At 37.4% G+C, this 24,952-nt stretch overlaps 1 protein-coding gene and 1 pseudogene across 3 annotated transcripts in view; one reads left to right on the top strand and one right to left on the bottom strand.

Moving 5' to 3' along the window:
* The window catches only part of SHMT1 (serine hydroxymethyltransferase 1), a 30,322-nt gene extending 15,027 nt beyond the window's left edge, over nucleotides 1-15,295 (bottom strand). Inside the window, exons 1-4 of one of the 3 annotated variants that reach the window (XM_074207657.1) lie at nucleotides 15,215-15,295; nucleotides 4,320-4,431; nucleotides 2,194-2,339; nucleotides 565-680 (exon numbers count right to left, since the gene is read on the bottom strand). In XM_074207657.1, coding sequence (XP_074063758.1) covers nucleotides 565-680; nucleotides 2,194-2,339; nucleotides 4,320-4,412 — 355 coding nt within the window. In that variant the 5' untranslated portion in view covers nucleotides 4,413-4,431; nucleotides 15,215-15,295. Of the gene's footprint in view, nucleotides 1-564; nucleotides 681-2,193; nucleotides 2,340-4,319; nucleotides 4,432-14,371; nucleotides 14,544-14,983; nucleotides 15,078-15,214 lie in introns of those variants that run through there. The other 2 variants (XM_074207659.1, XM_074207658.1) reach the window with 2 other exon arrangements.
* On the top strand, nucleotides 5,385-7,834 carry LOC141502748 (kinetochore protein Spc25-like; annotated as a pseudogene).
* Nucleotides 15,296-24,952: the final 9,657 nt, after the last annotated feature.

The raw sequence follows: 24,952 nt of genomic DNA, 5'->3' as shown, positions 1-24,952 counted from the left end.
CCAACTTTCTCATCCCAGGGTGACAGAGGGCAAGGAGGGCCTTACTTCTTTAGGTTGTGCCAATGGTATCATTTTAGGAAGACCAGGAAACCATCCTTCCCCCACCTCACTCCAAAATATCTCAAGCAAATCTAGCTGAAATTCCATCATTTAAAAATTCATTAACTTTATTCATAGTTAAAATGCAAATACCCTCGTGAGGGATAACACATTAACCGACTGGTTAATAACACCTGAGTTTGAATTAGTCATCAGATCCCACTGGGATAAATGAGGAGCTTGCTTGGAGAGATAAACAAGGAAGGTTTTGAGAGATAAAGTACAGTCAGGGCAAGGCCAGGGGAGGACAAGCTTAGGAAGTCCTTGGTAATCAAGGGGCATGAGTAAATAATGGGTTTGGTATGGGATATATGCTGAATATGGGGGAGAAAGGGGCTGCACCTATTTCAATGGTGCATCAAGAGCCAGTCTCACATTGGCATTTCAAGGTCCTTCCTTAGAGCATGGAGGATGTTAAGTCCTTATAGTTCTGAGTTGAAAGAACTACATAGACATGGTAGTTACCTGAGTATGGCTGAACATTGACCCCCCAGCTTTGTGGGTCCAGGCCATAGACTTGTAGAGCCCTCTTCTGACACAGAATCTCCAATTCATCCACAAATTCAGTGCCACCATAATACCTAAAGGATAATTAGGAAGAGATTTATAAACACCCCAGGGCTTGAGTGAGTCCAGAGTGCACAGATGGTTAGTGAATTCAAGCATGGGGACCTGAGAAGGAAGGAATAAAAAGACCAAGACTCTTTCAAGGGGAGAGTTTCCAATTCTATGCCCATTTGAATACTGGAAGCAGAATGGTGGTACTGGCATAAAGGGAAGACCTGAGTTCAACTCCCAAGTTGGTTACTGATTAGCTAGGCCACCTAAGGTTAAATCTGAAATGACTGACCCTCAATTTTCTCATCTGTAAAATGAAATGATTACTTCTGTGTTGCTAATGTGTTATCAATAACTAGATTCTGTTTCCTAATGGGCAGCAATCTCCAGAAAAAAGAACTAAATTTGGAGTGGATAAGAAAACCACTGAATGTTAAGTGCTGTAAAAATAATGCCTATCGGGGTGGCTAGGTGGTGTAGTGGATAAAGCACCGACCCTGGAGTCAGGAGTACCTGGGTTCAAATCCGGGCTCAGAGACTTAATAATTACCAGCTGTGTGGCCTTGGGCAAGCCACTTAACCCCGTTTGCCTTGCAAAAAAACCCCCAAAAAACTAAAAAAAAACCCAATGCCTATCATTAAAGGTTCATTTTTCTCTAACTCACATCAAGTCAATTACCCAGATAGTACTTTCCTAGGAGTTTTGCCTTAATAATAACTCACTCTGTACAGCAATTACAACAAATCAGGACTTGTCCCCCTAACTGACTTCTATCATTCTGGAAGTCACAGAAATTACAGTAAAAACGACTTGAAATCTTAAAATTCACTCTTAGCAGGCCAACCAGAATATAGAGTGGTAGTAAAGGCTTAACTTCTGAAAGCAAGAGTGGGATGAACCATAGCCTAGTAAAAGGCTTGGAGGGCTTACTCGGGAAATTTTTTCATTTGTATTGATTCTACAAGAATTCAAATTTTCAAATTTCCTTCTCAGGAGTAAACTCCAGGGGAGTTTATTAAAAAAAAAACACCATTTTTTAGTTTCTTTAGGAATATGAAGAAATCATATGTTCCTCTAAAGTCATTTCTAAAATCCTTGGAAAAGTCCCTTAGAATAAAAAGATTTTTCCTAAGACAATAGGATAAGTTTAGTACCTTAAATAGCTAACTCTGATCTGATTCACATCATTGTCTCTATTTTCCAGTTAAGGAAAAGATTAAGATATCATTGGAAAGGAGGAAGTATCTTTCTTTAACTCCTGAAGAATGGGATAGTGTCTAGATTGCTCAACTTTCTGGTATGTTAAACCAAACTATATTAAGATATTTATACCCTGTTCAAGATTCCTACAAATATTACTTGAAATCTTAGAACAAAGTCATGTCAGAGGGAAGAGAAGGCTATGATACATTGGATATCTCTCTCTTCAAGCTAGAAGGGACTTGGATATAGAAAAATGTCAAGTTAAGCCTAAATTCAAAGTATAGTTTTACCATTGTTTTTTTTTTCTTCAACAACATGATCTGTTCACATACCTCTGGCCAGGGAATCCTTCTGAATACTTATTATTCAAGCAAGAACCCAAGGCTTCCAGAACTGCTCGGCTTGCAAAATTCTCTGAAGCAATCAGTTCCAACCCAGTCTTTTGGCGATTATTTTCCTTCTTAATGATTGTATATACCTAATGAGAGTAAGATAAATCATTATAAAAGTCAAATTTTCCAATCTACAAGTCTGTTTTCACCAAAGCAACATCATTTTTTTTTTAGGTTTTTGCAAGGCAAATGGGGTCAAGTGGCTTGCCCAAGGCCACACAACTAGGTAATAATTAAGTGTCTGAGGCCGGATTTGAATTCAGGTACTCCTGACTCCAGGGCCAGTGCTCTATCTACTGCACCACCTAGCTGCCCCCAAAGCAACATCATCCTAAGGGTTAAAGAATTTATCTTTGTATGTAATTGGAAAAAGTAAAAAAAATTCAAAAAAATAGATAGCTATGAGATATCTCTACATAAAACTATATAGCAAAATTTTAAAATATGTTAACAAGTTCTTGCAATTTTTACCTAATTATCTAAAATCATTATTTTCTTTAAATACTAGACTCAATAAGTATATGAACTTTTAAAATATTTTTATAGGTATTAAGTTAATGGTTCAACTTTATCTACTTAAAATATTTATAGGATATTAAACAAAGACAAAAATATTAAAGTTTTTTATTAAAGATTTTTTTAAAAGAGTAAAAGAATTAAGAAAGTAGGTCCTACTTTCTGTAGGTCCCATTTTAGGGTTCCAGTGACTAGTCATATGAATACCAATTAAAGGGAAAGATTTGAATTTCACTTATTGTTATTACCTAAGAAAGAATCAATGGCTTAGAAAATGAGCTGAGGGAGAAAAATAAAATAAGATTATAATCATCATTATTTATTAATTTGTATTTAATTTATATTTAATAGATATTATTTGACATTTCACTTACATATTATACACATTACTTATAAACACAACATTTTTATATTTAATATATCATTGTGATGAAACTAATTCTAAATTATAGTCTTTCAGGATCCTGAACTTTAAAGGACATATACATTTGATATGAGAGGAATCTTTTGATTATAAAGGGAAAAAACATACACAGTGGGAAATAGGCAGCTCAAATTCTAATGTAGGGGGGCTACTGTTTCTTACTCATGTAACATTTGGCAAGTCCTTTACTCTTTCTGGGGCTATTTTGATATGAGAGGAATCCTTTGATTATAAAGGGAAAAAACATACACAGTGGAAAATAAGCAGCTGAAATTCTATCTAGGGGCTATTGTTACTTACTCATGTAACATTTGGCAAGTCCTTATGCTCTCTGAGGCTATTTCCTCATCTGTTAAAGAGTTTAGACTAGGTAATCGCTAAGATTTATTCTAAGCCCAAACATTTTATGATTCTGTAATCTAGAAGCAGCTAGTCAGCAGCCCAATATAAAGTATATAAGGACTAAGAAGTCAGCAAGATCTCAGTTTAAATCCTGCCTCACACATTTTCTATTTGGGAGACCACCTTTGGCAAGTCATCTTATTGGATAAGTTATTTTCTTTCAGCCTTAGGTTACTCATCTGTGAAATGGGCAAAATAATGATAGGACCTAGTCTCACAAGATTGTTGTAAGGATAAAAATAAGATATGTAAATCACCATATAAATGTAAGCTATTTTATATAGTCATTTTCCCTAGACTTCCAGATCTGGTGCTGCTCAACTTTTTGGATAATTTAGGTACGATGCTAAATTGAGCCCAAATCTCAAAGTACAGTTTTAGTATTAATATTTTTTCTTCAACAACCTGCTGTATTCACATACTTCTGGCCTAGGTATCATTTATAGGTTTGTCTTTTAAATCTTAAAAAAAAATCTGTCTTTAAGCAAAAGTTCCAAAATAATAATAAGGAAAGCAATTATATTAGTAAAAAGGTAGCTAACATTTATATAGTATACTGAGATTTGCAAATGCTTTACAAAAATTATTTTATTTGAGTTTTCACCAAAAATCAAAATTTCACAAAGAATTAAAATTACAAGTTATTGTTCCCTGGTTAACAATGATAAGAATAAGTATATTCTTATACATACATGTTCTCTAGTATAACAATCTGATCTCTCACCTCTATATCGCTGTCTTTCAGTGGCTGTGTCAGCATATTTTTCTGGGCTTCAAAGAGATTAACATGGTTCTCTCCATTGACTGTTGATGCCATACTTCTGGTCTAAAGATTCCTAAAATCATAAGGGGCAGGGGAGGAGAATAGGGGAGTCAAAAAACAACAACAAAGAATTTGCAAATCTTCAAAATAAAAGATAATGAAAATACTTCCTGGCCCTTTATATTTCCTTTATTACAAACATGTTGAATGAAAAAAAAAAACCTGCTGAATGAAAATATGTACTTATTTCAAAAATGCTTGCCTACTGTTCTTAAAATGAACCTCAAACACAAAAGGAAGTTATTAAACAAGCTACAGGTTAATAATAATATTAATAGTTCCCAAATAAAATATGAGCCTTTTCTTTTCAATAATCCTATGAGATGAGCAATTCTAGGAAATTCAGACTCCAAAGGATTATATCACAATCAACAGCTAATAAACTGGGATTGAGCTTCCAAAAAGACATAGCTAACCATCTTACCCAATGCTATACATCCTTGAAATTCCATCTCACCCCTCCAAGCCCAAGGATCATACATTCCCTTCTCTAAATTTCTATATATAATAGGACTAATTAACTTTTCCTTTTCTCAATTAAAATTAGGCTCTTTGAGGGCTTATATTTATTATTATTATTATTAACATGTTAGATGATGATGATAATAATGATGGCGATGTTTGTCCTTCATTCTCAAAGAAGATCATGACATCAGGGAGGTGATGAAACTGCACTAAGACTTTTGGGACTCATGCATTTGTTAAGTTAAATGATCTGGAATAATTCTATGGATAGGGTAACTTTATATTCCCATAAGAATATTAATTTCATGACATCTATCTACCTGAAAAGATCTTCTTACCTGATATTCAAAATTACTACTGAGAAAGGAATTAGTAAAATTTTCCCAAACCCATAGAAACCACCTGAATTTCAGTGTACTAGCATTATAAATAAGAAACTGATAAAAAGAGAAGGGTCATTTATAATAATTTTAACAAATATTTGGACTTAAACTTACCAAGACACAGAGATCTATTTTAAAGACTTTTTAAATGATTCTGACAGAATTAATGAAGAATTGAAAAAACAAGAGGACATACAAGGTTAGATCAAGCAGATATTAAGATGTCAATACTTCCTTAATTAATTGAAAGGTTTTACACAAAACTACAATAAAATGTATAAGGAAAAACAGATAGGCAAGAATATGAAGAAGGAGCATGCTAAAAAAAAAAATCAACCCAAAACTGTGGACTTGGGCCTTTCCCTATCAGATTTCAAAATATAAAGTGAAAATTCTAAAAACTACTTAATAGTAAATAAACAAGAGAGAAACTGACTGATCAACCAGAGTAAGGAATTCAATGTACATTAAAAAAAAATGAATATTTGATAATTACAAGATGAGGTAAGAGAAATTACTAAAACATTATTATGAAAAGTATAGATGGGAAGGCATGAGTTTAAATCTGGCCCCAGACACCTAATAGCTGTATGACCCTAGGCAAGTTGCCAAACCCTGTTTTCCTGGGCTTTCTTATCTGTAAAATGAATTGTAAAAGGAAATGGCAGGAAATCCCAAAATGGGATCAAGAGAATTGGACATGTTGGAAACAACAACAACAAATATAGAGGGGAATGACAATAAATTAAGTATGACTGTCATTAAACATCATTGGGCCACAGGAAATGACAAAAGGAATAACATATGCATAGAAAACCTGGGAAGACTTAAACTGATACAGTGTGAGACAGCATCAGTGGAACTATAAAAATACAAAGAAGAGAGCTGGAGGAAGTTCATAAAAGAGTAGAGACAGGAAGGACAGTGAAGGTACAATTAAGTTAAATTTAATTTATATTTTATAAAGAAAAAAGCTACACATAACTGAGTTTCATGATTTCATTCTCTTTGTTTTTTTTCCCACATATGAGTTAATGTTTATCAATGTTCATTAACTGAAGAAAAAAAATTTAAATGTATAAAAGAAAAACAATGGCCTCAAATCACAGGACAGGCAAATATTAGATCTATATAAATTATATAATGAATTTCACTGCTACCATAAAGCATACTGCTAAAAAAAAAATCCAACAGTAAACTCTAATTGGGGCTTTTCAGGAAAGGTAATAAGATTAGTTTTTTAGAGTTTCTGGTTTAGCCGCTGCCCGGCCAAGGGAGGGAGTTTCAGGGTCTGGAGGCAGAGGTGGGAGGCCGCCTTCACCGCCGAGGAATGATGTCTCACATAAAGACAGAAGAGGAATTGGACTTATTTAATAAAAGCATAAATGACTTTTGGAACAGATTTCAAAATATTACATTCAATGAACACTATAGTCAAGTGGTAGGGATGGGAGATACCTATAAAAGCTCCATTGATACATTGACAGAAAAATTATCCACAAAGATAAAAGAAGAGGATCGAATTGGTTGAGGCTTTTCTGGAATTCAGAAATAAGATCCATATTCAAAATAAACTTATTCAAGAGAAACAAGATAACTTATCAAAACTGGTGAGCAGTATACAAGACAAGGAATGGGAAATGGAAAAACTGACAAAAAGTATAAAAGATCTTAAGGAATCACTGGATAAGAAAAAAAGAAATTATTTCCACTGTTAACAAAGCCAATGAGGAGAAGTTGGAAATGTTGCAGAAATCTTATGATATGTATAAAGATCGACTTGGACTAGAAATTCGAAAAATTTCTGGTGAGAAACTTCAATTTATATTCTGAAGAATTGACCCTAAAACTCCTGAGAAACCATTTACCTTTTCCCTGTGCCTAAATGAAGAAGGGGATTATGAAATATTAGATAGTGCTCCTCATCTGGAATGCTTGGCAGAATATCAAGAGAAAGTAAGGAAGACTAACAATTTTTCAGCTTTCATTGCCAATGTTCGGAAAGCTTTTATTGCTCTGGTCTATAATGAATGTGTAAATAGTGTATAAAGATTGGACCATTTTGTGTCTGACCCTTTTGTATTTTTAATGGCATTTTAGCTTAACAGGAATTAATAAAACTATATAGCATACTTGCAAAAGCAAAAAAAAAAGATTAGTTTTTAGGGGTTTTTTTTGCAAGGCAAACGGGGTTAAGTGGCTTGCCCAAGGCCACACAGCTAGGTAATTATTAAGTGTCTGAGACCAGATTTGAACCCAGGTACTCCTGACTTCAGGGCTGGTGTTTTATCCACTGCACCACCTAGCCACCCCTAATAAGATTAGAAGGGAGCCAGGCTATTGAGGTTCCTTCCAAATCTCAAAATTCTGTGAAAGAGAATTCTCACCGCTTAAGGGCCTCTGTGGCCAAAGCCCTCATGGGCTTAGGATCAGGAAGAGATGAAATCATATTCTAGGTGCAAGACTTTATCCCTCTCTCCCCCTCAGCTTACCTCATCTATAAAACGGGACAAAATTATCACCACCCTGGGGTTCTTGGGAAGATCCAAACAAGAAAACAGGCAAAACAGCTTTCTGAACCTTGTAGCTCAGCATAAATTCTTGTTATTAGTAGTTTATTTTTGTTTCATTTTAGCTATTTCATGCTGAATTCTGAAATTGGTGTCTATCGTAGGAAAACATCAGACCCACAGAATCAAGCCAGTTAATCAGTCATTTGATTCAAAATTCCTTTGGAAAAGATATCTAAATCCTTTAGTGAGATCATGGTTTTATTTTTTTTTTAAAGAGGCCTTTGAACACTTCAAAAAAAAAGAAAGAATGATCTTAAGATGCTATTGTGTCATGTCTAGCTGAAGTATTTCATCAGGCTTCAAAAGACAGTCTTAGGGGACACCTAAAGGTTTAATTTAGGGGCTGTTGCCTTGTAGGGTTCTCTCAGCATATTCGAAGATTTGTTATCATGTAATTAAGTTTGAGACAAGCCTCCAGGTGACATATACTTGCTAGTGGAAGGACCACGGAGATGCAACTTGCTTAATTTCAACTTAGGAGCTCCTTGACATTGGATGATTCTTTCTAAATGGTGATGCCCTAAGACTGTTTCAACCCAGGTGAGAACCATTTGCCCCAAGTCTGTTTTCTCAGAAGAGAAATAAGATGGATACCAACAGGAAATTTGTCCAACTTTCACCCAAGAGACCCTTGAAATTAAAGCAGTAGAACTGGTCCCATTTTTTTTTTGGCAAGGCAATGGTGTTAAGTGACTTATCCAAAGTCACACAGCTAGGTAATTATTAAGTGTCTGATGCCGGGTTTGAACTCAGGTCCTCCTGACTCCAGGGCTGGTGCTCTATCCACTGCACCACCTAGCTGCCCCTGGTCCCATTTTTTTTTTGTTAATATTACTTTATATTGGGTTAAAAACTTTAAGTAAGAGAGGAAGCAACTGTGAAAACATCTTAACTCCAGTGGGCTTTAGTGCCTTCAAATTAGGAATGAAGGAAGTTCCTAAGGTACCCTTCAGCTCTAAATCCCATGGTTAAACTTTGGAAACTACAGTGTACCAGTAAGATTCTTCCATAAGCTAAAGGATGACTTGCCAGCAACAAGTATTATTTAAATGGCCATTATAATATTGGGAAGGACAATGATACCTATTTTTGAACTTTTTACATTATATTGTGAGATGTTACTGTGTGTAAAGGGAACAGAATTTGTTTTCCCATTAATCAAATCAATCAGTCAGTAGTAGTGTGAGCGACTGGTGCCACATCATAACCAAAGACAAAAACCAAACCAGTTCTCCTCAAGGCAGCTAAGTGGTTTAGTGGAAAGAGAGCCCTAGATTTGAGAGTAAGAAGATGAGTTCAAATCTAAACTTAAATAAAATAAATGAGACTTACTAGTTGTATAATTGGGCAAATCACTTAACCTCTGCCTCAGTTTCCTGAAATGTAAAGTGAAGATAATAAGAGTACCTACCTCCCAGAGTTTTAGGGATCAAAACGAGATATTTGTAAAGGATCTAGCACATAGTAACTAAATGTTTGATCCTTTCTATCCTCTCCTCTTTCTCAAGATTAGTCAAGTTAAATCAAGCCAACAAACCTTTAAGTGCTCATCATGTACTGAGAACATGTTTGTGAAAAATTTACAACAAAATGGAAAAATGATGCATCTTTAAATGTTAGCTAGCATTACTATTTTTCCATTGGAGGAGACAGTAAGTACCAATTAATCTTCTTAGTGTACTATAAATGACATTTTTTTGGGTGATACTAATTTTGGGGAAAAGGCATAACATGTAGAAGGTTGAGTCTTGAAGGAAGAAAGGGTTTCTGGGAGAGAGGGAGGGCATTCTAGGGATGAGACTGCTAGAACAAAGATACAAAAATAGGAGATATGGAGTGTGTGGACAAATAATAATTAATTGGCCTAAACCAAAATGGTAGGGAAGGCAACAGCAATCTTGACCAGGGTTGAGAGGTAAACTGGGGCCAGGTTGGGAAGAGCAAGGTATATCTTTCTAGAGATGATGACTCAAATGATGGAACCACCAGTCCCAAGGAAACAAGATAAATAGAATGTTATCCAACATGAAATGGAAAAGAAAACTCAAAACAATAAAAACAATTTCATGCTCTGAAAAAAAAAAAGAAGGGAGCCAGGATACCCAAATAACCTTCAAAACAACAAACAGAAACACCAAAAAAGAGAAAAATGATGAAAAATATATATATATATTTATATAATGGAGTAACTGGCAGATGAAGCCCCTTTGTCTGAGACTGTACTAATGAGTTTCTAGTTGGTTTTAGAGCTTCTAGATGAAAATATTCCTCCAATTGCCCTCTCCAACCTACTAAGATCTAGAAAAACTAAACTACCTTATGTTCTCATTTCCTTTCTAAGCCTTCATAAATGATTCTAACTGAAGTTTAATGGCTGGCCATTTCTGATTTCTACAAAGAGGTGGCTTTGACTCTGTTCATGGGCCCAGCCTCATAGAAAGTTCTGTTAATCCTTCTCAAATGTGTGCAACTCCAGGGACTCATCTCCCCGTCTTTTTACTGATGATGGGTAAGGTCTAAAGAGACTAGGGCAAGGTCTAGGACCTTCTGCCAAAGAAGGGATTAGAAGCAAAAACAACAGTGGTGACCAGGGCCTGAGGTATAATGGTGACCTTATATTATTGGTTTCTACATACATATTCTATCTTCTCCAAAAAGTGAGAAAAAAAATCATGATACAGGGTCCTCAGGGTCCCAGTCTCCATTGTGTGTAGGGGGGAAGAAAATGGGGCTTGAAGGCAGGAAGCAGTGACCTACTTCAGACCTTTCTTCTCCCCAAATTATATATCCACAATATCTCTGTCATTTATTTGCTTCCACTTTTTTGTTCCTATCATCATCTGCCTAGACTATTGGGGGCAGGCTCTGAGGTCACAGTCCGGCCTAATCTGAGTTAAAATCCAACCTCAGACATTTAACTGTGTGATCCTGGGCAAGTTACCAAACCCTGTTTGCCTTGGTTTTCTCCTCTATAAAAAGGGACACTAGGTGGTGCAGTAGATGGAGCACTAGCCTTGGAGTCAGGAGGACTAGAATTCAAATCCAGCCTCAGATACTTGTGAGTTATGTGACCCTGGGCAAATCACCTAACACTGATTGCCTCACATCCAGGGCCATCTCCAGTCATCCAGATTCACATCTGGCCGCTGGAGGAGAAAGTGAGGCTGGTGACATAGCACACCACCTCTTCACTCAAATCTAATTCATGTGCTTGTTATGGCATCATCTCCCTGATCTGTAAAATGAACTGGAGAAGGAAATGGCAACCCATTCATGGGGAAAGCTTCATATCTGCTACCACAAATACATTCTGCAAATCAAATTCATCTGAAGATTAAGATCCACCAAAGCTTTCCTCTTATGTGGCTGAAAACACTCCAATCCCAGAATGTAAAATTTTATGTTTAAACATTAACCAATCTGGGGCGACTAGGTGGCACAGTGGATAGAGAACTGGCCTTGGAGTCAGGAGTACCTGAGTTCAAATCTAGCCTCAGACATTTAATAATTACCTAGCCGAGTGGCCTTAGGCAAGCCACTTAACCCCATTGCCTTGAAAAATCTAAAAAAACAAAAACAGAAAAAAAAACCCCATTAACTAATCAAGGTTAAAAAAAAGCAACATATTAACTTGCAAAAACATCATTTCCCAGTCATCAATGAATTAAAGTCCATTTGGGAAATGCCCTCTACTAAGTAGAGAGATGTAACTGAAAATGACTATTATTACATCCTAAAAGTTATTCATGAAGCTATTCCCTTTCCCACTCCAATCCATCATAGTATTATTGATTTAAACAATTAGGAAGGCTTAGAGGCTCTTTATAAAGTTTGAATCCTTGATTTTACAGATGACATACAGATGATATACAGTATTGAGGCCCAAAAAGTAAAATAACTTGCCCAGAGTCAATACAGATAAAGAAGCAATAGAGATACAGTTTGAATGCAGGCACTCTGCTTTCTATCATTCCTATCTCAGTCAAAATAATCTTTAGATAGATATCTGGTCAACCTATGACCTGGAAATCTTCAGAGTATATCTTTACATAGGATTTTTTATTATAAATATTTTTTTCAGCAGGTGTAAAGATTCCAGGAATTAACTTGTCTACTAATGTCTACTAATGCAGTATAAGCTTTATGTGTTGTTTTTAAAAACAGCCCTTGGCAGCACTTTTTTCCACAAAATAATTTTTGCAAGGAATTTCGAATCACTTTCAACTCAAAGAACAGCTTATTTGCTGAAATTATATAAGAGGTGTTAAGTGGACCTTTGGGCACCCCAAATCTGCAATTTCTGTGGTGTTGTGTAACCCTGAATAATAATAGCTAACATTTATATAATATTTACTGCGTATTAAGTGCCAAGTGCTTAATAATTATATATTATCTCAGTTGATCCTCACACCAGACTAGGGAGGTAGGTATTATTATCACCACCAAAGGAGGAAACTAAGGTAAACAGAGTTTAAGCATCCTGCCAAGGCAAATAAGTACTTGAAGCTGGATTTGACCTATCTCCGCCTCCAGGTCCGGCTACATCCACTAAATCACCTAACCACCCCTTTAAGTAAGTCATTATATCTCTGGATCTCAATTTTCCTCATCTGTAAAATGAAGAGTTTGGGATATATTCTTTCTAGAGTTCTTTATTTCAAATCTCTGACCTGTGACCATTTGCTTGGAAAGAAAAGCCTAATAAATATCAAGGTTTATTATTTAATTTCGCGTCTTATTTTCTGAAGTAACAATAAATCAAATAGAGCAATCCCTAACCAAAGCTGACCTTATGTAGGCCTGACTTCTTAGTGGCAGCTTTAAAAACTGAACCATCCTAGAAAAATACAAATCTTAAGTAATTATTAATCAACTTAAATAAAGTCTAACAATATTCCAGTAACAGATGTATTACTTTCCATTGATAAAAGTTATTTCTTACAAGTAGAAAGAGCTAAATATAGTCCATGTTCCAGAAAGAGAAGGCAAGCTTGGAATTATATCGTTGTTGGTTCTATGCCCAATTTATTTGCAGCAACTCTGAGCTTGCTGCTCAAGCATGGGCATTGCAACCCAAGAAGCTTCATTTCTGCTAGCACATATATATTCCGCAAATCAAATTCATGTGAAGATTACAGACCTACCAAAGCTTTCCTCTTTTGGTGGCTGAAAACACTCCAATCTCAGAATGTTTAAAATTTATGTTTAAACATTAACTACTGGTTAAAAAAAAAAAAGCAACACATTAACTTGCAAAAAGCAGCATTTCTCAGTCACCAAATAATTAAAGTCCATTTGGCAAATGCCCTCTACCAAATGGTAGTGTCATTTTAAAGGACATTTGTTCCAATAGCCTATTTCCTAACTCACTTGCATAGGGCTATTTATTTCTCTCTTGGACAATAAGTCTTTTGATTTCATGACTAAAAATATTTTATCAGTTTCACTGGATGAGGAAAATACTATATTCACAGAACGATTAATGGAAGACAATAGTAGGTATTGAGAGCACAAGAGAGCCTATTCCTTTCTTAAAGAATTTGTCTAGGATAAATGACTTGCCCAAAGTCATTGTTAATCAACTTAAATAAAGTCTAACAACATTCTAGTAAGAGATGTATTACTTTCCATTGATAAAAGTATTTCTTATAAGTAGAAAGAGTTAAATATAGTCCATGTTCCCAAAAGAGAAGGTAGGTTTTTTGGGGGGGCGGGCCATTTATCCTGGGCAAATTTTTAAGATTCAACACTTTGGAGCAATTATCAATGTGCAAGGATCGAAGAAGGGAATCAACTTAATTTAGTGAAGCTATCTTTTCAAGTTGGTTCCAGGACTTAATAATGTCTAGCCCCAGGCATTCTAATTATCTGATAATATATTCACATCTTCCTCCATTCAAAGAAAATACAAAGACTTGAGATATCTGTTAGACGGGATTTATGGGATGGACTGTTTGGCTCTCTGCTACCTGCTTGAAACACAAATCTTAGCTTCATCTCCTGAAATAAAAAGTTAAGACTAGGGCCTCAAGACAGAGTTGCAGCTAGAAGGTGAACATTTGGTCACTTTTACAAGAATTAAGTGAGGGGTGGCTATGTGGGGCAGTGGATAGAGCACCGGCCCTGGAGTCAGGAGTACCTGAGTTCAAATCTGACCTCAGACACTTAATAATTACCTAGTGGTGTGGCCTTGGGCAAGCCACTTGACCCCACCTGCCTTACAAAAACTAAAAAAAAAAATTCAGTGAAATACTTTGCCTTGAGTTACTTCTATAGTGAGTTCCCAGAGAGGAAAAATTACCCTAGAAAAGTGAAAACTCAAAAGGTCAGGGGTTAAACTCAATTTACAATTCAACAGAGAGGAAGGAGAAAGGCAAACTCAATCAGGAAGAATCACAACTGGGTAGAAGCAGACAAAGCACTGATTTTGGAAAGAAATCATCCATCCATCCATTCATTCATTCAAGGAAAGCACAGGGATTTGGAGTTCGCAAACATCAGGCGTCACTCTGTGTAACCTCAGTTTCTTTACCTATAAAAGGAGTGAACTGATGTAAACGATCCGAGTCCCTTCCACCTTCTCTATCTACTCCCAGAAGAAGGCGGCCAGTCTCCAGGGGTGGATCCAGAAGCAGATCTGGAACCTGCCTCTCCTTCCAACCCAAAAGGGCACTCCCGGACTAGCAGCCACACTTGTTGAGTTAGTAGGAAACCCACTCCTCTAAAAGCTCCCTCCCACTTTCTGTTGGCCCCTCCCACACACCCCCCAACACTCTCATGGCCCCCCTTTGAAGAGGCCCTCCTGGGCACGTGGGATCTTGGGCCTAGTGAGCTGGGTCCCATATGGGGTGCGCTCCTGATCCGGCCATCGGGTGCCAGGCTCCGGAGACCCCCGAACTTGCGTTTCCAGTCCCACCCGTGGCAGATGTGCAAGGAAGCGCCAGGCCCTCCCTCCTCGGCCACCTCCTGAACCTTCTAACCCATCCAAGGGCCCCCGGGGGAGGGTCGCCTGTCTGTCTCTTTGGTGAAGCCAATTCTCAGAACAAACGAAGCACATGTTCTGGCCAAGTATAGGATCCCTAGGAACAGTAACCGCAAATCCACCAAGTTCACGGTCGCAGGTGACACGCGGCTTTGAACTTGCCCCAGACAGGTGCGGCAGGCCCGCCGGCGCCACGCTGGGGGCGCCCTCCTCCGGGCGGGGCGTCCGTCAGCGCTGCTCCGCTGCCAACCACTTGGGGTCCCGCGGAGACCTCCCGGGGGGCAGGAGCGCGTGGAGGCCACGGGACGCGGCGCCCCGGGCAGCCCTACGGCGGGGCAAGGGCTCCGAGGCGCGCGCGGGGCTGCAAGAGCCCCTCGCCGGTGCGGTGCCTACCTGGGCGAGTAACGGGCGGCGAGTGGCGGCACCACAGCCGGGCGCGGCCTTCCTCCGCCGAGCCCCGCCCCGCCCCGCCCCGCCCCCCGACGCTATAGGCGGGAACGGCGAGGTGGAGGGGGCGGGGCCCGCTCCGCCCGACGCTATAGGCCAGGACGGCGGTGTGGGCGGGGCCACACGGAGCCGGCTTGCCCTCGGCGCGATCGCTCCTTGGCGCCACTCCTGCCCCGCGCCGCGACCCGCTCCTGCCAGGCCCGATTGGCCGCGATGGGCGGAGCCGCTCAGAGGGCACCGGGGCGCCAGTTTTGCCCGGAAAGAGTCTTTTCGGCTCCGTGAGACTCTGCGGCGGGAATGGCAGAGGCGTCCCAAGAGAGTGTCCCAGGGCGAAACTTTCGGACTCTGATAAGGCGCCACTAGTGAGGGAGAAACAGATGCTGACTGAAGCTCCATTTCAAGAGAGACTGAAAAAAAAGGCAATCCTGGCAATGCCCCCGTGGGCCAAGTTCAACTCTCTAGCTTGCCAACGCCAACAAATACATTAACCTATTATTTCGCAAACAAGCGTTCTCCTTTCAGTCTCCACGTCCTCATTATCTCTTATCTTGTTGTATAGTCAGGGCCAGAACTCGAGTATTTATAAACCGCTTGTCATGGGCCGGGTACTGTGCTGTGCGCCGGAGAGAGAAAGAATCCCAAAACGGGATCCTGCTTTCAGGGAGCTTACAGCCTACTGGGAAGGCAGCATCCAAATTCTACCCTCTGCAACTGGTTTTTTTCCTGACCCACCCCTCTACTAAAACCTTTCTAAAACATTGTATTCCTTCTGAACAACTTATATATGTATTTTGTCTTTATTTGCACATGCATACATGCAATTTAATATATGTACATATATATACATATATATATACCCATAGTGCACAATGAACTTTATCCATAAATAGGCATATATTTTATTTTATTTTTAGGCTTTTGCGAGGCAATGGGGTTAAGAGGCTTGCCCAAGGCCACACAGCTAGGTAATTACTAAGTGTCTGAGATCATATTTGAACTCAGGCACTTCTGACTCCAGGGCCGGCGTTCTATCCACTGCACCACTTAGCCACCCCTAATATGCATATATTTTAAATTGTATTTCTGTAACCCAAGTTGAAAATTTACTTTTCACATAAAGATAACCTTTCTGACTTGAAAGACGGCATCTTGGAAGTTAATGGTGTTAATGAAATTGTTGGTAATAAACCTTCTACCCTACTTGGACATAACTCATCTGGAAACTTCTTTGATGGACAAATACTGAAGATTTCCCACTTACTGAAGACCCTGCCTTCTAACTGTGACCACTATATCACTGTATAAATAGTGCTTTATGAGTTTCCAATTATGCATAATTGTTCACAGGCTGAAAGAACAAATAAACGGGTGAATATTTCTGTTTTTTGTTTTGGATTTCAAGTCTCACTCCCCAATTGGGGGGGGACCCATTTTATTTCTTTTTCTTTCTTTTAAAAATTTATTTATTTTTTCCAACTACGTGCAAAGAGTTTTCAACATAATGTTGAAAATCACATATTAAAGTCAAACTCTAGGTATCATTTATTCTCTCCATATCATGTATGGATTATGAGGTGACATGATCAGATCAACTCTTTTTTTTTTAAATTTATTTCTTTAAAGCAATGGGGTTAAGTGACTTGCCTAAGGTTACAAGCTAGGAAATTATTAAGTTTCTGAGGTTGAATTTAAACTCAGGCCCTCTAGACTCCAGGGCCATCTAACTGCCCCCTCTTTAGGGAGATCACTGTAGGAGTTATGTAGTTGACAGATTAGAATAAGGAAAGACTTGAACCAGAGTTATCAATTAAAAGTCTGTTGCAATAGTATAAATTCTGCAAAGCCAATGGTCAATTTTTTTGGAATTTTGCAATCCAGTTGTTAAACATTGTCAATATGAAATTCAATCAGTTCCTTCACCAGAAATGTTACTTATCAATTTAAAAGAATTAGTGTCTACCCAAGCAGATAGTATTCTCAATACATTATTGCCTACTTTAACTGATTGTATCTTTAATAAGAAATGTCTGAATTCCAACTAAATTGCATTTTGTTTGATAGTGTTAATACAGTACTGGGAAGAAAGTTTGGAGTGGCAACAAAATTCCCTAGAGAATTCAACTAAAATTACTTGACACCACTTAAAGTAAGTATAATTATCACTTGACAATTCAACATCTGAAATAAAACTAATGAAGCGTTTAAAAGTATTTCTGAATAAAATTTATTCTATTTAATAGCAATTTGTTAAAAATCAAATCAAGCTAGAAACTAAAGAAATTGAACTTGTTAAAATTGATCAAGAGGATTGAGACAAGTTTATCATGTAGTTTATGAACTGTTCTGCTTTATGGCATTCATGTATTTTTCTCCTACTGATTTACCAAAAAGGTTATTTTACATTACTTTTTTTCCCAAGACCTTGCTTTAATGACTGACTTTTTTGAATTATTATTACTTTCAACAGCATTGTAATAAGATCAGCATTCAGAAAGTTAATCAAATTAATCAAAAGTTAATCAAATTCATCATAAAAGTTTTGGAAATTTTAAAGACTGGAAAACAAAAATTTCAAATTGATTATTAAGTTAATAGATTTAAAGACATTCTATTTTATAAAAAATAATAAATTTAATCATTTTTTCTAGAAATGTTATTAGAAAATATAATTTAATACATCTATTATTAGTCTAAAACTATGAAAGAATTTTTAATTATTCCATTTATTAGAACTATCTACTTGACCTTAAGGGTCACAGTGGATGAGATACTAGGTCTGAAATCAGGAAGACCTGAGTTCAAATGTGACCTCAGAAACTTTCTGGCTGTATGATCTTGGGCAAGTCAATTAATCCTGTTTGCCTCAGTTTCCTTATCTATAAAATCAGCTGGAGAAGGAAATGGCAAACCTTTCTAATAGCCAAGAAAATTCCCAAAAGGAGTCAAAAAGAGTTGGAAAAGTCTGAATACAACTGAACAACAACAAAATTGACCTGAACTAGTTTCACCATGAATGGACCTGAAAAAGGCTAGCAATTTTGGTCCTTTTAGTACAATTTTAATCACACATGAAGGGAACCTAGAGGACAATGGTTTAACTAACAACCTTTAGTATTACTAGTACTAAAGTACTAGTACCCTTCTCCTTTCTTGGGCTCTGGGGACTAGTTCCCCTTTTGAAGTCTTCCATGAGTCTTTCTACATCTATCTACACTTGGTATGTCTCTCTACTCCTGATGCTATCAGTCAATGTGCTTCACAAATGCTGTAGCTGATTCATCCCATGACCTCCCACACCTTTAGACCTTCCAAAACTCACAAGGTTACTACCAGTCCTGGACATAATCATCATGAGATACTAATCTAGAGAGAGGACAAACACAAGTAAGTCAGAGGTGGCCATGTCCTCAGAGAGACATGGAGTTGGAGGTGAAAGATAGGACAATTACCTCCCTTCCCATTCCCTGCCTCCTTCAGTTCTCTAGATGAGGTCAGAAACTATCCATATTCTCCACAACTGGAAATCAAGAGAATGGGTGGACAAAAAGGATATTCAGTTCTTCTGCCTTAGTGGTCAATAGGAGACTTTTCATCATCACACTTTACAAGGTCATCATAATTAGAAACTCATCCCTGTGTTTCATATAGTCACAGGCTGTGACTATAGGCATTATACCTTTATGAACTGATACAGAATGAGAAGATAGAATTAGAGAACAAGATACAAGAAGACTAGTCATCTAAGTGATACACTATAAATCAGAGGCATTTGGATTAATTGCAATGGCCAGTTTTGGTTTTGGAGAACAAATGATGAAGCATACATCCCTGAAATATTGCATAATTAATTAGACTTGGTCAGTTTCTTTGGTGTAAAGGAAAATTCATTTGGGGTAGGATGGGGCAGGGTGGAAAGAGTCATGGTATTACATTCATTGACATTTCTCATCTATCTTGCCTATAATTTGAGATCAACCACAACCTCTCTGGAATACCACAGTTATCAGTTTTAAAAGCAAGTCCATATGCAGGGTCAGTTTCAAATTCTCAGACTCCATCCAGTGGCAAGTTTATGAACTACTGCCCCCAAACCTAAGCTGTTTCAGCACAAAATTACAATAGTTGGCAGGGAAGAAACATGATATAATGGACACACAACTAAAGGTGGAATCAGGAGACCTCAGATTCATATCTCAGTTTTGATTTGAACTAGGTCATCACTTATGGGCAAGTTCATAATATCTTTGAGCCTTAGTTTCTTCGTTTATCAAATATAGATAATAATCATACATGAGTTATTATATCAGAAGGCATTTACCTCCCCCTGACCCAGCTTGTTTGAAAAGGGGTTTGGAATTAGGCACAATTTTGGGGTATCTGCGATGGTGAATGCCATCTGTATCCTGAGAAAGAATTGTGAAGTTTGAACAAAGACCAAAGACTATTTTTACCTTTAATTAAAACAAATGTTATCTTATTGTGTAATTCTGCTATATCTCATACTTTATATTTCTTCCTTAAGGATATTATTTCTTTCTCATCATATTCAACTTAGGTCGTTGTATACTATGGAAACAATGTAAAGATTAATAGACTACCTTCTGTGGGGGGGGGGAGGGAATCGAGATTGGGGGGAAAATTGCAAAATTCAAAATAAATAAAATATTTCAAAAATAAAAAAGAGGGGTTTGGAACTTTCTATGAGGTGTCAGACTTTTAGGGATATGTTGGTTAAGTTTTGCAGAACTTTCTTCTTCCTTTTTTTTTTTTTTGCAAGGCAAATGGGGTTAAGTGGCTTGCCCAAGGCCACATAGCTAGGTAATTATTAAACTGAGGTCTCATTTGAACTCAGGTTTTCCTGACTCCAGGGCCCGTGCTCTATCCACCTCACCCCCTAGCCGCCCCTCTTTTTTTTTTTTAACACTTTATCTAAAGATTGACTCTGGAAGGGAGTGGAGGGAGAAATGTAGTAGAAAATTTAGAAGATAAAAACAAATGTACACAAACAAACATATGTACAGGCAAGCATCAACAAATACAGGAAACATAACATTTCAAATGATGATTAGGCACATTAGACTCTACATTTCCCAAGATCTTTTGGGAGACAGCTGTCAATATTGCCCATTCACACCTACCTCATGGATCCAAGCAAATCATAGTTGGTCCAGATATTCTACATTTTCTGGCTGGGGACAGACTTCTCCCTTCTCCCAATTGCAGCTGTTGAAAAAATCTTTCTCAGGGAGGCTGTTGCTCAATTCTCAAATTCAGGAGCTTTCACACTCTAGATTATGAATAAGGTAACAATTCATATTCAGAAACATTTGACTGTGACCTGTACTCAGAAAAGCAAACAGAAGCAGAGGAGATTTCTCTGGAATTGCAGTTCCAGAAACCACCACTCACCTGCCACAAGTTTGCACAGGCTGTTCCCTAAGTATTTCTCTTGCAAGCTACCATTTTCTGCTTCTGAGATTTGCGAAAAAGGAAGTAATCCCTTTCCGTCTTTCCGTCTGTATGAGACAAATGCCACTTAAATAAATTTCGGAGATCTCTCAAGGTATGAAGAGAAAGCTTTATTCCTTTTCTCGAGGAACGGGCCGCAATCAATTACAGAGATTGAGGCAAAAGCCAAAAGGTCCAAGAATCACATTTATCCTAACTCGATTCCCACCCCACCCCCACTGACCCACCCTCATTAATGAGGAATGTGGTTTTACAATCTAGACCAGCAAACTAATCTAGGGAAAAAAGAGCATAAACTTCAAGCCCCAGGGATTGAATGAACGTCCGGACTTCAACAGATAAAGTGGGGTCAGTTGACTCTTCATCAATATCCCAGAGGTTGCTTTGTCAAGGGAGGAGGGACACATAGTTAACTATTCTCCAATCTATAATATTCTACTGAAGAAATTTCAGACTTTATCTCACTCACTTCCAATCCTTGATGAAAGTTCAAGAGAAAGAGGAAAGGGAAAAAATATTTATTTAGCATTTACTACGTCCCAAGCACTTTTGCAAATTTTTTTTTACAAATATTTGATCCTTCTAAAAATTTTGAGAGGCAGATGCTTATTATTATCTCTGCTTTATAGTTTTACAGAAACTGAGGCACACTGGTTAAGTTATTTGACCAAGGTCACACAGCTAATAGGTATCTGAGGCTAAATTTAAATTTAGGTCTTCCTAACTCTCAGATCTGAACTCACATCTTCTCAACTTCCAGTCTTAGCACTCTATCCACTTCACCATCTAGCTGCCTCTAGAGAAAAATTAAGAACCAAGACTGATCACTACAGTTAGGCTGTTTGAGTTCTTTTAGTGTTTTCATTGATGTTATTGTAGTCATTGGATATATTGCTTTCCCCTTCTACTTTCATTATTCCAAATCAATTTATTTTAGTCTATTCATGATTCTCTGAACACACCGTGGATTTCAAGTCTCATTCACCAATTGAGGGGGACCCATTTTATTTCTTTTTCTTTTCTTTTAAAAATTTATTTATTTTTCCAACTACATGCAAAGAGAGTTTTCAAGGTTCATTTTTTGATACGTTTCTGAATTCCCATTTTCTCTCTCCCTCTTCCCTTTGACAACAAGCAATACAATATAACACCCATTTTATTTCTAATTCTTTGCTGTCACTAAAGTGTAACTGTGAACATTTTGGCAAGTTTGATGCCTTTCTTTCTGACTTTGGCTTCCTCCTTGTGGTATTTGCCCATTCACAGGTGTCTTGGCACTAATTCCTACTACATAAGTCAGACTTGTTTGGGCTAAGACAAGCTGGGCTGGATCTAGCCAGATCCACAAGTCCATTAGTGTCACAGGGACAAGTCAGGAAATCAGAAGAATTGCCAGCAGGAAGACATCATCTGTCTTCTCATGTTAGGGCAAAGAAGCAACATGTATGGAGGAATGTTTTTTAAATTGCTAGGGAAAAAAAAATTTAAGTTACTAGGGAACACAAGGAATTTTACCCATAGAACTACCAAAAGCTCTAGTGGCATCACAAGTGGTGAAAAAGTTCAAATAACCAAATATTTATTGAGAATATACTATAGACCTGGCACTGTGACAGACACTGGACATAAAATAAATATGTTAAACAATTTTTATGTTCACACAAATAAAGTTGTCTAAACAATTGGAAAAATAATAAATGTTCATGGGCATGCTGAGCCAATGATAAAAATGACACTTCTACCTAAATTAATCTATTTATTCAATGCATAACAATCAAACTACCCAAATTTATTTTATAGAGTTAGAATATATATTAACAAAATTTATCTGAAAGAATAAAAGGTCAAGAGTTTTAAGGGAATCAATGAAAGAAAATGTGAAGGAAAGTGGACTAGCTATTCCAGATCATAAACAATATTATAAAGTGGTAATCATCAGAATAATCTGGTATTGGAAATAGTGATGGATCAATGGAATAGATTAGGTAGGCAACACATAGACATAAAGGACCATAGTAATTCAGTGTTTGGTAAACCCAAAGATCCCAACTTTTGGGACAAAAACTCACTATTTGACAAAAACTGCTGGGAAAACTGGAAAACATATGGCATAGATTAACCTCTCACACTGTCTACCAACCTGGGTTGGCTAGGTGGGGAAGTGGATAGAGCACCGGCCCTGGAGTCAGGAGTACCTGAGTTCAAATCCAGCCTCAGACACTTAATAATTACCTAGCTGTGTGGCCTTGGGCAAGCCACTTAACCCCATTTGCCTTGCAAAAACCAAAAAAAAAAAAATGAAGGAAACTGTCTACCAACATAGATTCAAAATAGACACAAAGGGTGATAGCATGGATAGGGAAGTATGTGTCAGATCTATGGATAAAGGAAGAATTTAGGACCAAACAGGATAGAAAGCATTTCAAAATATAAAATGTATAATTTTGATTATATTAAATTTTAAACATTTTGTTCAAACAAAACCAATGCAACCAAATTTAGGAAGAAAATAGAAAAGTGGGGAAAATTTTTACAGCAAGTATCTCTGATAAAAGTCTCATTTCCTAAATATATAGAGAACTGAGTCAAATTTATATGAATACAAGTTATTCCCAATTGATAAATGATCAAAGGATATGACTAGGCAGTTTTCAGATGAAGAAATTAAAGCTATCTATAGTTAAATAAAAAATATTCTAAATCACTATTGATTAGAGAAATAAAATTAAAAAACCTTTAGGTACTACTTCATATCTATCAGATTGCCTAATATGACAGAAAAGGAAAATAATAAATATTGGAGGGGATGTGAGAAAATTGATTCAGTAATGCACTTTTAGAGTTGTGAACTGATCCAAACATTCTGGAGAGAAATTTGGAACTATATCTGAAGGATTACAAAACTGTGCATACTCTTTTTTGTTGTTTTTTTGCAAGGCAATGGGGTTAAGTGGCTTGCCCGAGGCCACACAACTATGTAATTATTAAGTGTCTGAGGCTGGATTTGAACTCAGGTACTCCTGACTCCAGGGCTGGTGCTCTATCCACTGTGCCACCTAGCCGTCCCTGTGCATACTCTTTGACCCACCAATACCACCTCTAGGTCTTTATCCTAATCACAAAGAGTTTTTATAAAAGGTAGGAAAGGGAAGCCATTAATGTATAAGGGTATTTATAGCAGCTCTTTTTGTGGTGGTGGAGAACTGGAAATTGAGTGGATGCCTCTCAGTTGGGGAATGGATGACCAAGTTGTATTATCCGATTAAAATAAATTACTATAGTGCTATAAGAAATGATAAGGAGGATGCGCTCAGAAAAACCTGAAAAGACTTACATGAACTAATGAAAAGTGAAATGAGCACAGGGGCAGCTAGGTGGCTCAGTGAATAGAGCAGTGGCCCAGGAATCAGGAGGACCTGAGTTCAAATGTGACCTCAGACACTTAATAATTACCTAGCTGTGGGATCTTGGGACCTCCTATGTAGGAGGCTTGCCTTGTATAACCTCATTGCCTTGCAAAAGCCTAAAAAAAAAATTAAAAAAAAGTGAAGTGAGTACAACCAGAATAGCATATATACAGCAACAGCTATATTGTACAATGAATTGTGAATGACTTAGCTATTTGCAGCAATACAATTATCCAAGACTCTAAAGGACTCATAACGAAAAATTGTCTGCCTCCCTCCCTTCCTTCCTTTTTTTCCTTTCACTTATATGGTTTGAATTTTCTTCCACAAAACGACTAATATGGAAATAGGTTTACACAATCGCACTTGTATAACCTATATCAGATTGCTCAGGGATGGAGAAGGGAGGGAAAGAATTTGGAACTCAAATTTTAAACAAAAATGAATGTTAAATTGCTTTTATATGTAATTAGGGAAAAATAAAATTTTTAAAAACTCTGCTCTAGGGAACAACTCAGAATATTAGCCTCTCTCTGTGCTATGAATAGTTTGTTTCAAAATACTCCATATCCTTTCATGAAGTTATGAATAATGGCATTTAGTAAAGAATCAGGAAGTTTGCTTTGCAGTTCCTTGTCTGGTATTATCTTTTGCCTTAACTTTCTCTTTATCCCTACTAGTTTCCTTGTTTGGGTATACCCTGAACTTACTTTCTTTTGTGGGTTGAGATAAGTTCATCTGATGGTCATTCTTTTCCTCTTCCCACTCCCATTTTTCTATTTTCTTTTCACATTCAGTCATGAGAAAT

Source organism: Macrotis lagotis, chromosome X (assembly GCF_037893015.1).
Source record: "Macrotis lagotis isolate mMagLag1 chromosome X, bilby.v1.9.chrom.fasta, whole genome shotgun sequence".
In the NCBI taxonomy this organism is placed as follows: domain Eukaryota; kingdom Metazoa; phylum Chordata; class Mammalia; order Peramelemorphia; family Peramelidae; genus Macrotis; species Macrotis lagotis.
The sequence above is the reverse complement of the archived record's forward strand: the minus strand, read 5'-3'. Positions and strand labels throughout refer to the sequence as shown.